At 27.7% G+C, this 13,988-nt stretch overlaps 1 protein-coding gene across 1 annotated transcript in view; it reads right to left on the bottom strand.

Annotated features, from left to right (window-relative positions):
* Window positions 1-8,570: 8,570 nt before the first annotated feature.
* LOC117167147 (F-box only protein 43-like) overlaps window positions 8,571-13,988 on the bottom strand; it is a 60,746-nt gene continuing 55,328 nt past the window's right edge. The window contains exon 2 of the mRNA XM_033351860.1: window positions 8,571-12,487. Within this exon, the coding sequence (XP_033207751.1) occupies window positions 12,233-12,487 (255 nt within the window). The 3' untranslated portion in view covers window positions 8,571-12,232. The remainder of the gene's footprint in view (window positions 12,488-13,988) is intronic.

Genomic DNA, 13,988 nt, shown 5'->3' with positions numbered 1-13,988 from the left:
TTTATGGACGGTCCCTAATTCACTTTAACTATTTGGTAGTCACCCTCGGTCAAATAGCGAACGCGTTAATGCTCGGTGTGAGTTCTGTGCAGCAGTGAATATAGTGTGGGGTTGCGCTGGACCCCGATTTACCATTAACCTTCTAGAATTGAGTGGGTAAGTGAATTTCAGTTTTTTGTTAAATCAGTTTAAATAGATGTTTTAAGCATGAATTTAAAAGTTCTAAGTGTGAAAATTTTTTTTAAGTATAAAAATAGCATAAAATGAGGTATAGTAAATTTCAGTCGGATAGTATAACGATTTCATTTGGACGTTTTAAGCACAACAAGAAAGGCCCTTCGATGGTCCCTGCGTTTCTGGTTCGAAATGATCAATCAAGGAGGAATAAACTCAATGATCTTGCAAAATTTCTGCAATGCAAATGAAAATTTGGTTCGACAAGACTTTTTAAAACAGCTTATAAAAGGACTTGTTGAACGAAACTCACGAGTACGACTCGTTATTCCGAGCATTCGTCGGGATTTGCGTATATCAATCGATACCATCCTCAAAGAACAGGCACCTCCACTAATAAGTGCTCAAACAGACAAAAAACGGGCGCGATGTGTTCTGTGCCCTCGAGTTACGGACAGAAAAACAAAAACCGTAGTCAGATTTCTCAAATTCCCTCTACTTCGGATGTTCAAATAATCAGATTTTTTTAAGCATTCGCAAAAGTGGCTTATATGTCCTTCAAGCTCGATTATTTTTCTAAAAAATACCGTTTTATTTTTTTTATTTGGTCAATTTCTTGAAAAACTACGTCACTTTTTATTTTTAAAAAAGTCTATTTTGTGGAATTTCCAGGTTTTTTTTCATATTTACCAAACTATTCAACATTTTTTGAAAAATTAAGAGAAAATTGTTATTACCATTGTTTTCAACACTAAAAAACGAAGAAAACGCGCTATATTAAAGTTGTTTCACTGCACATAGAAAGCATTGTGCCACGGTACAAGTTTGGGGTGTAGCGGAACCCCGGTTTACCATTAGAGGATGAGCCAGTTCAGTTTACCAGTCTAGGGTTAAGAGTTATTAATTTTTTTTGTTATTGTTACTGTTTTTTGTTATGTAACGGTAGTTTTTCTCGTTTAAAATTACTATGGTTCGTACAAAATTATTAAATTCTAAAGAATATTTACAATATTTGAAATTATTTAAAACTATTTTACAATTTTAGGTTAAGTTAGTATTTTCGTCTGAATTTTTAAATTTTTGAAGCAAAGTGCAAGGGCTTGATTGCCTATTATGGCGCTCCTAATTTATTTTTTTTCGAATTTCCATTCATATCGCACCCAAACTCTTTCGAATCCAGAAAAAATCAACGCGTTTCTTATGAAAAAAAAATGATATTTAGAATTTAGAGATTTTGCAAGCTCAATGTTGAGTTTAATTCAAAGACTTATTTCAAAGTTAGCTACAGAATACAAATGAATACTTTTTTTAACATCTCTCCCATAAGTTGTTTATTGGGTCCCAAAAACCCCATATGTGAAAAATTAGTTTTTACGAGTTTTTGGTGCTAATTATGATTTTTTCGGTATTTTTTAAAATACAAACTGTTTTTAATACACAAAATACTGCTTTCTATAGATATGTATATGTATATGTATAGATATGTATTTTTTGCACAGTTTATTATAATCTTTATAGCCATTTTCTCTTAGAATAGTTAGAAAGACGCAGTTTTTCCAAAATTTTCAACTTATTTTCATTTTTCAGGTAGATCAAGGAAATAATCAATTGAATTTAGTAGGGTAATAATTAATACAAGTTTATACAAATAATTTCTTAAACAATTTGTTATTAGTTTTAATGATACTCTCATAGACTAATGCAAGAAAGCGGTGGGTTTTTATGAAGGTGTCAACTTTTCTTTAATTTTTCAGTCAGGAATAAATATTAATATTTATTGAAGCAAAAAGGCTCTCAGTACCTACTTCGAGGAAAATTTACATTTAATATGATCTAATCTGATACATGTTTTGTTTCAGAAAAATATATTCACAAAAAATAGGGATTGTTTAAAAAGCGATTCTCTCTATTGTTTATTTATTATTTGCTTATACCAATAAAGCTAAAGCAATCTTAACAATTTCAGAAAATACCGTAACTATCTAGTTTTTGTCTAAGATATTTATAAACAATAATAAATATTTTGAACAATTATGCTTCTTAACTATATGCAGCATTAATATAAGAGAAGAGAGTGATAAAAAAATTGTTTAAACTATTATATATGTTTATTTAAATTAATTTTTACCTCGCTCTAAGTGAAAAGTGAACATAAAGTTGAATATCTTTGAAAAAACCTAAACTTTCCAGCATTATCTAAAGAGAATATTGATTTAAAATATTAATGAATTGTTTAAAAAAATTATTTTTGTGAACTTTAATTAATTATCACTTCGATCTAATTGCAAAGTTGACGAAAAGTGAACAATTTTAAAACCAACTGCAGCTACAAAGCATTATTCTAAGAGAAAATTATTAGAAATAATACTACATTGTTTAAAAAATTATTTCTATTAAATTCAATTGATTATTGCCTCTCTTTATATCTAAAAAGTTGAAAATAAGTTGAAAACTTCGGAAAAACTGCGCCTGCAAAACCCGCGTTTTTTTAAACATGTATTATGGATTGCGGAAAACAATGAATATCAGCAAACCTTTTTTCAAGAAATTGACTGACTTTAAATCACATAATAAGTAGGATAATCAAATGTTTGTGCCTAATAAAGGTGAAAACAGAGATGCATTTTATTACACACTAGCACCAAATTCACGCGAGAAAACCGCGCGTTCAAACTCCATTATTAAACCAATTTTTTAATATAAAGTTTTAAATATTTTTGAAATAATAATGAATAATTTCGAATCGCAAGCGTCCGAAAAGAATAATAAGAATTGTATAATTTCTAAGCCGAAACGTTAATAATTAAAAAATTTTTATTTGATTTGGTGAATCACGAAACTAGCATGATTTTGTATTAAAATTTCGAAAATAAGAATATGTCAAAACGTAAAAAATTGGATATTTTAAGTTTCGATTTTAGAAAATTGTGTCATTTAAAATTTAGAGAAATTAGACTTGTATTCTTTATAATTCGAAGCGATTAAAATTTGACAATTTAATATTGAAAACTAAATTGAATGTTTCAAAAAGTCAAAGCTTCTGAAATTTTATAATTTTAATTATTATTACATAATAGAATTATCAATCAACAATTTAACATTAAAGCTGATTAGACCAATTTTTCTTTCAAAACTTTCAAAATAAATAGTTATTTTAAATGTGAAACGTTAAAAATGGAAAAAATTCTACTCTGGGAATGTTAAAACTTTAACTAATGCAAACTTCATTTAAAACTGAAATAAATTTGAGTAACCGAAAATTGTTATATTAAAACTTTTTTAAGCGCAAACCCTTAAAAATGTAAATTATTTGAAGTAAATTTAAATCGCTTGAAAATTAAGTATTTTTTAATTGGTAATTATATTTATCAAAGTTCAACAAATTCTATTTTAGTTGCAAAATTAAAACCTACTAAATCGAAAAATTAGAAATTTAGCGTTTATCATGAAAATTCAGTAATTGTAACCACCTAAAATTACCGAAGTTATCCATTTACTGATTTGTTATTTTAAACTCATTTTTTTTTCCAAATCTTCCTTTAGATTCTAGAATTCTTTGAATCAAATGCTTTTCAATTCGATTTTGATTTATATTTACATGTAAAATAATTAAATTCGAAACCTCCGAAAATTATTCTAGAAATTAATTTAAGAAAAAACTTTAAAAATTGAACGATTAAACTTTATTGCAAACTGAAAATATGAAAATCATTCAAAATTTACATGTTATTTGACCTTGTTTTAAATTTTTAATTATTTTTAAAAAGTTTTCAGAACTTCTAAACATCTTTTAAAATGATTCGAATTTTTCCTAAACTTTTTTTTAAATCCTGCAAAATGGAAAAAATTTCCTTAAAATCCTTTCAAAATTCTTCTGGCTTTATCAACAACAAAATTATTTTGACCAGTAATCAGCAAATTTTAACATCAGAATTAATTCTTAAAAAGCTTCGAAATTTTTTGTTCGAAATCTGCAAAAATCTACATTTGATTTCAAATCGTGCACTTTTTGCATCGACATTTTAATTCGAAAAGCCGCATCTTGTTGCTACACATAGAAACTGCCTTTAAAGTATTTGAAATAATTTTAAATTTTAATATCATTTTGGATTTGTTTAAAATTTATAAAAATTTCTTTAACTTTCTCAGATTTTTGATAAGAATTCAATTTAATTTATTTGTTAAATAAATTAATTTAATTTATTTGTATTTATTTTATTTGTTCAATTTTTATTTATATATCAAAATTCAACAATTTAACTTATTGATTAAATTTTGTTAATAGAACAATTAAAATTGTAACGTTCCGAGTTTAGTTTTTTGTTTTCAGTTTTGAATATTTAATTTATAATTACTGATTTTAAATGAACCGTCAGATATTTCTAAATACTAAGTAATTGTTCTTTTTCTTAATTGAAAATTTTTTTATCAATCAATCTAAAAGGTAAATTCTGTAAAGTGAAAGATTTCCAAATTCAGGGTGACCGTTTTAATCAAAGAGCAAAATTCCTAGTCATTTCCCGGTTCGCAAATATTTTTCCCGGTCAATAAAATTTGAAAAATCGAAATATAAAGTTAAACATTAAAAGTACAAGTAATACAAAATAAACAACAAACTAAAGCGTTCAAAGTGGAACTCTTGAATTTTTAACTTTTAAAATTGAAGTTTAAAAGTTTTTAAATTAAAAAATTTTCTATTGAATTGTTCAATAATTTACACATATAAACTAGAAGGTAGCAACACTTTTCAAGTGAATAATTCAAAGTTTAATGAATTTAAACTGCAAAATTCAGAATTTTTAACATTCATAAATTATAGATTTCAAAGATTTAGATTAAGATACAAAAATATAAATCCAGGTTCACATTTTCAATGCTCTAAATTAAATAATAAATTAATGAACTTTAAAAAAGGTCCAAATTATATTATTTAGTTATTTTAGCCCAATAAATATTTGTAAATTTACATTTTTTCAACTTAAAATTTCTTAAATTAGATTTTAAATTATTTTTATTTTAAATAGTTTAAGCATCCTTGAAAAACTTTAAAATTGTATTTCAAAATCTTGAGAAATCTATAGAAGTAGTTTGAATTTTTTCAAATTGAGCTTTATTTTTTAAATTGTTTCAAAACATCTCAATAACTTTAAAAATTAATTGCATATGTCCTACAAATTTTAGAAAATCCTGCGAATTAAAAAAATGTCCTTAAAATGTGGATTTCTAAATAACTATTGAACACTTATTATTTTTAGAAAAAATTAGAGTAATTTTAAGAGATATTTAGAAGTTTTAAAAAGATTAAAAATTAATTTTGAACTTGAAATGATTGCAAATAATTTTAACGAAGTTTGTTTACCGAAAAAATTTGGTAATTCGTAACGAAATTTCGGAGCAAATACTCACAACCTAATTTAAAACAAAATGTAGAATTTTGCAGTTAACAATTACATTGAAAATGATTCTTCATGTTGAAAAATTTTTTCAACAGAATATTCAAAATGATTTTAAGAGAATTCCAATATTATTAAAAACGGCTCAGGAAGAATTGAAGGATTTATAAAAAAATTTCCAAGATTGTCTAAAAATTGTAGAAAAAATTGTATTCAGTTTAAAATATGTTTAGATATTCTGAAATTTTTTTCAAAAACTTCGTTTAAATTACTTAATATCAGTTTAAGTTTTCGCTTACAACTTAACATTTTATTAAGTAGAACAATAAAAACTGTAACGTTAAAATGTTAAAAGCTTTTCGAAATTTTAGCAATTCAAACCTTTCTGTGGCAAACATTTAAGCTTCAAATTGTTTACTTTTAAATATTTGTCTTCAATTTAGTCGTCTTGAGTTATAAGTCGAATATTGCTAAATATTAAATAATTATCCTTTTTCTTAATCAAAATTTTTAAAATAAAATAGTTTAAAAATTGAATAATTCAGACGGAAACAATATTTTTAATTTAATAAAAGCCTTTAATTACGAATTAATTACGAATCTGGAAATTCTTTAACTTTTAACCAATTTAGAATCGTTTTATCAAATTAATTATTTTACAGTTTTTAATACTTAAAGTACCGATCCATTTCAAAAAATATTTATTCATATTTACAGATCAATAATTTGCAACTTTAAACATTTTAAATCGTTCAAGCTTTCAAGACTGTACGTTAAAATTCTTTAAATTAAAAATATAAGCTGAAAAATAAAAATCTAAAATAGAGAATTTTTAGGTAAAAGATTTTCGTATTACGAATTATAAACTGAATGATATCATAATTAAAAAATATATCAATTCAACTAATTATTTAAAAAACGGTTGAAATCAAAGTCAGACAGATTTTTTATTCTAATAACTTTGTAAAATTCCTGGTGAAAAAGTAAATTCACTGTCATTTCCCGGTTTCAAAAATTTCCCCGTCATTTCTCGGATTTTCCGGTCCAGCAGCCACCTCCTGAGTTTAACTAATTATTTTTAAAAACGTTTGAAATCGAAGTTGGACAGATTTTTTTTTCTATAAATTTGTTAAATTCCCGGTCAAAAAATAAATTCAGTGATTTCCAGTTTTCATAGAACTCTCGGTTTTCACGGTCCAACGGCCAACCTGAAAAATATTTACTTTTTAGTTGAAAACTTTCAAGAATTACAAAATGCGTGAATAATGAATTACGGGAAATCGCCCGTTCTAATATTTCTTTCCCGGTTTTCTTTTCATCAATTATGATTCATGAATTAAGAAAACTTTTCTTCTTGACTTTTTTTCTATTATGTTAAATAATATATAGCATGATAGTCTATAATATTAATTTTATATTTTAATTTATAAATTACCTAAGATAAAAAATAATCGCACGCCTGTTGTGTTTTATTTATTTTTTAACTCTCAAACGGTACAGTTCAACCCAACATTACGTAATCGCAGTCATCACAGTACATATTGTCGCCAAAAAGATGAATAGGTAACATTTTTTTCTAAAATAGGTTGCAAATAGGATTTTAGTTGCACCCTGAAAAATGAAGTATTTACATTTCCACTGACAATTAATTTTCCATTCAAAAAAATTAAAACTATTTTTTTACAAAACCATTCAATTTCTAACCATATAGTTAAATCCGTTACCAAATTGTTGAATTTTCAGGCGAAAAAATGAATAGTCTGCATTTTTAAACCATAAAAGTTCAAGTTTTTACCAAAAAATTAGGCAGGCGAATTTCTATTGAGAAAAATTAATTTTCCATTAAAACAACAATAAAAACGAATTTTCTACGAAAAAGTTTATTTTTACACCAAATTTTTTAATTTTCAACAAAATAGATAAATCTTCAACTAAGCAGTTGCATTTTTAACCAAAAAGAGAAGAAATTTCTACCAAGAAAAAATTTTCAGTCAAGAATAAAAAATAATGTTAAGCCAATTGTTGAATTTTCAACAAGAAAGATTATTGTTTATCAGAAAAAGTTATAATAGATAATAGATATGTTCCCAATAAAATTTTGATTAAAAATAAAAAACAGTTAGATTTGACCAAAAAGTATATATTTTCAACATGATTTGATTTTGACCAAAACAATTTGATTTTCTACCTAAAAAAGATGAATTTCCAACAGCAACAAAAAAGAATGTTTTAATAAAAATGTTGAATTTTTAGTCAAAAATGGAATAGATAAATTTTCGATGAGAATGAATTTTCAATAAAAACAAAAACGAATTTTCTTTAAAACAGTTGAAAACTCAATTTTTTGTTAAAAATTCAGCTTTTTTGGATCAGAATTGATCCTTTTTGATTGAAAGATAATTATTTTTATTTGAAAAAAATATAAATTTATATTAAAATTAATCTAAATTCAATTATTTTCTTAAAAAGTAATCTTTTTTTTATCAAAATTTCAACTGATTTATTGAACACTTGTATTTTTGGATAGAAAATCAATCCTTTTGGTGTAAAAATCCTCATTTGTTAGAAAAGTCATATTTTTTAGTTGAAAGTTCGTCTTCCTTGCTTCAAAATTAAACTGGCTTGTAAAATATTCATCTTTTCAAATTTAAAATTATGTTTGAAAATGCAACTCTTCCTGGTTGAAGTTTAATCTTTTTTGTTTGAAAATTCTACCATTTGGTTTAAGATTCGTCGATTATGAAAGTGTAATAAAAACTGTATTTGGCGTGCAAGTTAATAAACAACTAGCATATATCACACATATTTAACATATATTTTTAATATATGTGGTGATAATCCGTTGCAGCTGTATTTGCGTAAATGCCAACAAAACGATAAAAGTTCGGGTGCGAATTCGCACCAGTGTACCGTTTGAGGGTGAATTTCATGATTTTTTCTGTGTTGTAACCGCCCTGGATATGGCGGAGGTTTAGGATTTAGAAATAAAAAGACAGGTTTAAATATGTTTCAAAATTTACTAACTGAAGATAAATTCAAATACACTAATTGTTCTCTATCATGACGTAAAATACATGAACAGTATATATGAAATTGAGCATTTTTAGTGTATCGCTTTAGAATTTGCATCCTTACTCTAAGCGTAATTACAATAATAATAATAATATTAATATTAATAAGTCAGCTAGAAAAATATGACGATTTTCTATTAACTTATTGCATATACGATGCACATTTTATTTGGTATCACCTTTTCAATACTTAGAAATTTCTCTTTTTTTTCATTAAATAACTTAAGCCTAGAGAATGCAATTCGTGTTCCTACTAAATTCTGAGTATTAATTTCATGACAGAAAATGTGCCCGAAAAATAGAGAGCTGATAGAAGACACCTTGACATTTTGAAGAAGAGAGGAAAGAATTCTCAAGCTTCCTAATAATAATAAAACAAAAAAATATATCACTAGACATTATAATACATTCAAGACAGGCACTTTACGATCAAACTTTAAAATCCAAACTTCAAAACGGAAGTCAAACGTTACGAATAAATATAAAATTTCAATCAATTTCTTCCCTCTCTCTCTCTCTTCTTACAATAAAAAAAAAAACTTTTTCCGTCATGGTTTCCCCCTCACACTTATTAAACTAATACATGCAAATTTCCTGTTAGAAACACCCCCTCGAGTTTGCGACTATAACATAAATAAACCCATTCTGAACCCCCGAAATTAGAAAGCGTCGTCAACGAGATTCCAATCACCGGAGAAAGCGTTATTCCCTGTTTTTCACACTCTACGAATTTAAAATCCAAACAACGGTTCTGGCTTCTTTTTTTTTCGCTTTCTTCTTGTTTTTCGGGGCGGAATGCAATTTAGTCGCAGATTCGGAGAGGGTATTCATTCTAAACGAGGAGCGGCGTCTACTTTGATTATTAAAGGGGGAAAAATCGCTGCATTCGTCGTCCCGTAAGGAAGAAACCGGATCTGAACTTGAAACCCTAGTGTAAATCACTTGACCAGACACAGAGAGCTTGTAACTTAACAAAAGGAATGCGAACGAACGCGGAATACTGAAGATTTAAGTAGAACTTCTCTCTTTTTTTGGCAATCGCCACACCTTTTATTCACCGTTTAGAACGGCTTGAGCAAATCAGTTCGAAATAATCGAAGAAAATCGAATAAATTCGCTTCTAGATTTCGCGGCATCTCTGCTTCCTTTACTTTATTTTCTCGTTAAATGCTCTTCCAGTTAAGATCAAACGAAAACAAAATCATTCTATAAACGTGTTTCAGTTTATAAATTGACACACTTAAATTTGACCAATTCATCAACCTTGTAAAGCTGCAAAGTTGGCAAAATAGAGGTATCAAGATCAGTTTGTTTTCGTTTGAATTTCGGTCGCTTAGATTAATAAGGCACACAATTTCCTCTATCGGGATCGCTAAATGACAACTCTCGCAAATCTATACGACATTCTTGCACTCTTAAGGATATGTAAATTTATGGCAAAGTATAATTAAAACTATGGAACTGGGATTAAGAGTACATTTTGTTGATTGTACTGGTGTCTTAGTTGTACTGTAAAATTTGCAGCCTCGTAGAGATTTTTAATAACAAACGAGGTATTCACAGGCAGGATTTGTTCGTCGGTTTAAAGAGCAGCTTTTATATTTGAGCCATTCATTCCTAAACTAAAAGCTGGAATGCTAATCTCAAAGTAGTATCTCCTCAATATTCTTCTTACTCGCATTAACATTTTTAAAATGGCAAATATCTCTTTCATTTAAACTATTTTGTAGCATTCTTTAAGAGGCTCTTGGAAAACAAATAAATACATGAGAGCAAAATGTGTACACACACACACACAAAACACAGACAAGATAATTAATTTGCACAATTTTGTATTACACAAAAAGACAAGAATCGTTGAACGAATAAAAAATTTGGTTAATAAATTTACGGAAAATAAAAACAACGCTTAGCATTTTCTTTCGTTTTTTTTTAGCACAAAAATCGACTCGGACATTAAACACCCGGAAATTTGTACTGACAAGGGGAGTGCCAGGAAGTATGTTTTTTTGCTTGGATTCATAATTTTTGTAAATCGCGTTAAAGAAAATTTTGAAAAATTATATCTCCAGAAAAAGCACACTACCTGAAATTCATGTTGTGAAAATATATTACTCTACATGCGCTCGTGTATTTACATGCAGTCTTTTTTTTTCCCAACTGAATAATAAAAGTAATTTATTTTTTTAACTTAATTTAAAATCTTAGGACGAAGACACTTAAGGAATGGCATTGCTGATTTATCGTTGTTTAAGTAATAAAAAAAATAAAAAATAAAAAATTATATCAGAAAAAAATATGGTTTCAATCGTGGCAGGAGTGGGAAATTTATCTCTTCCCTTCAAAATTTGTACCGAAAATGTTTTATGGCAATCATTATGGCAAAAAATGGCACGAAGTTTACTTGCGTGTATACCAGGATGTGACTCGTAAAATCGGTGGAGACAATTTTTGTTTTTGTTTATCGAATCACACTTTGCAAAGCTTTAAAGGTTTCCCTGAACAATCTTCCGTCCTTAAATCGATGTCTATCCGAAATAATACTTTCAAGCGACTGACGACGTAGAAAACTGTCCTCGGACGTGACTAGTTAGGACACGAGAAAACAAAACGTTTCTTTCCCGTGAAAAAATAAAATCCTAGACACGCTGAGAGAAACGCTTCGTTGAATCGAGGCTTTTTTGCCACTGGCGACAATTATATTAACAATTAAGAATAAATCGATTTTTACTTGCCCGGAAATTTACAAATAAATAGGCAATCGACTCGACTACATATTGTCTGCGAAAGCAGAGTCGAAGGGCAATAAAATAGAAAACTTTTTTGGCATTTAGATTTTAGAAGATTGAATTAAATGAATTTTCTTTTAAAAGACACAGTTTGAACTGTAGTTTGTCGGGTGGATAAAATTTGGAAGAATGGTGTCAACTGCCGAAAAATGCTGCAGAGTCTGACTTGTGATAAAAAGTCGCTTTGCTGGATGGCAAGAGTCGAGAAAAAGTTTCAATGAAGAATTGCAGACGAAGCACAAGCCCTAATTGTAAGATTTTTACGGCGAGCGCAGCGAAACTTTTATGGGCAGCGCGGCTTCTTTTTTTTCTTTCTATTTTCTTTCTTTTTTCCCCTTTCTTGCCCTTCGAGAATGCACGATAAACTCTTCCAGTCGCCTCGCATTGTGAAGTTCACAATCCTTTCAGAAGAGGAACTTTTTAAAATTTTAATTTTGAATATCTCTACAACTAACGTTATCTAGACTTTTGTTTAGTGACTTCAACATGCTTAAAATTAATCTTTGTAGAACTTCTTGGAGCAACATAGTAATTGCGATGTAAAATAAATTCTGATGCCATATTTTCACTGCTGATCATAATATTTGTCTAGCGATTAAGCAGTTCTAAAATATGAAAACTATTGGAAACTGGAATAATGTAAAATAGAAAAGTGATACAGTGAAAATGGCGATGATCAGAATGGAAAAAATGGATCTCTTTTGCGAAAAAAAAGGGGAGAAACTTCGCAATGCGATGAAGATAAACTTGTAGTTTCGGCTTTCGAACTTAATCAACTATCTAAATCTAAGCATTTCCGACATTGCTATAGCCGGCGAAGATTCCTCTTGCTCTGCCTGGAGCCGACGATGAGGGGCTTGTTTCGCTTCTTCGTCGGGGTGGCGAGTAATGGCGTTTTGCATGGTCCGCTATGGGGATTGGATGAACACGTTGCGCAAAAATCGATGGAGCAGCTTTGCCTCGAACATCTGCCGACGTTCTTTTCGATATCTACATGGCACGGGAAAGTGCACTTTGGACAACGCAACAAGTGCTCCCAGGGTGCGAGGGTGCGACTGGCCTGAAACACAAAATCAATTAAATGTTATTAATTTTCGAACAATAACCATTTTAAAATTTAAGAAATTTAAATTAGATTCAAAGCATATTTATAAATCCTATTTCACGTCCAATAATCAAGTTAATGTATAGAATTTCTGAAAACAAAGCCAAGAATTCAACGAACAAATTTGAACAACCACCATAAAATTTCCCTATTGTAATTTGAAAAAAGTCCTCTCAAACAAATATTTTCCTAAAAAAGGAAAAAATGTTGGACAAGTCTTTTTTATTCTTATTAATATCAAGTCACAGTAAAAAATTTTTTAATAATATAAAATAATTGTATCAAAGGCAGAGCATCGCTGTTTCGTTGCTGTTCCTACCTGCTCAATTTTTTATTACTTTAAAAAGGCTTCAGTGTGAGTACCAAAACGTTGGTGAATATTACTTACATAGGTTTTTTTTATTGTGATTTGATAATAATAAAAATGAAAAAAATAAAAGAAATAAAAACAGGAAAGTAAGGAGATTTGATTGGTTGTCTTCTAATTTTTATTTTTGTCCAACATTTTTGTTCTTTTTTAGTAAAATATTTTTTGAAAGAGGTTTTTTTTTTTTTATTAAAATAAAAACATTTTATGGTGGTTTTCCAAATTTATTCTTTGGATTTTTGGTTTTATTTTTCGGAATTCTATACATTAATAATCATTTTTTAGTGTTTTAAATCACAAAATAATGAAAAATGAGTCCTTAAACACAGGATGGATTTCTCAAAAATCAGAACAAAATCCCGAAGTTTTCTCAAATTTCAGAAAAATTTTCACGGTTATTTCAATTTTTGACTTCAAGTCTACCAAGCTACACAATTTATAATTTGAAGTGAACGAAAAAGAATCTTTTAATTGAAGAATTTAAAGTGGAATAAATTTAAATCTGAAGTGTCTCAAATTTAAAATTGAACAATTTCAAACTCGGAGGTTCAGTTTTATATAAATTCGAAACTGTAAAAACTAAATAATCAACAAAAAAGAACATTTAAAATTAGAATGTCTTAATTTATGAAAGTTTTCAGCGATTAAGGTTTTATTTTGAAACAATAATGTTTAAGCTCTGAAGGTCTTAAAATATGACGAAAAAGATTTGGGAAGATTTAAGGACAATTTTCTTAATTTTTCAGCATTAAACTTTTCTTAAAAAATGTTATTTCAAAAGATATTAAAAAATGTTGAAAACATTCGAAAACAATTTAAATCTTGAGAATATTTCAAAAAATTTTAAATAAAATGTAGATTTTTTAAGATTTCCAATAAACTTCACAAGCTTTGTAAAATTTTGAATGGTTTCGAGAAAAAAATCTTAAAATTTCTGGGAAAAATAAAAATGATATTTTATTTTAAGAGTATATTTGAAAAGAGTTGAAAAATTGTTTAAAAAGAATCTGGGAGATTTTAAAATACTCTTTTTATTTTGGATTACAATTTTTTCATAAAAACTGAATTATTTCACATTATTTAGAAGTT

The sequence above is a fragment of the Belonocnema kinseyi genome, chromosome 2, assembly GCF_010883055.1.
Source record: "Belonocnema kinseyi isolate 2016_QV_RU_SX_M_011 chromosome 2, B_treatae_v1, whole genome shotgun sequence".
NCBI classification, from domain to species: Eukaryota; Metazoa; Arthropoda; class Insecta; order Hymenoptera; family Cynipidae; genus Belonocnema; species Belonocnema kinseyi.
The sequence above is the reverse complement of the archived record's forward strand: the minus strand, read 5'-3'. Positions and strand labels throughout refer to the sequence as shown.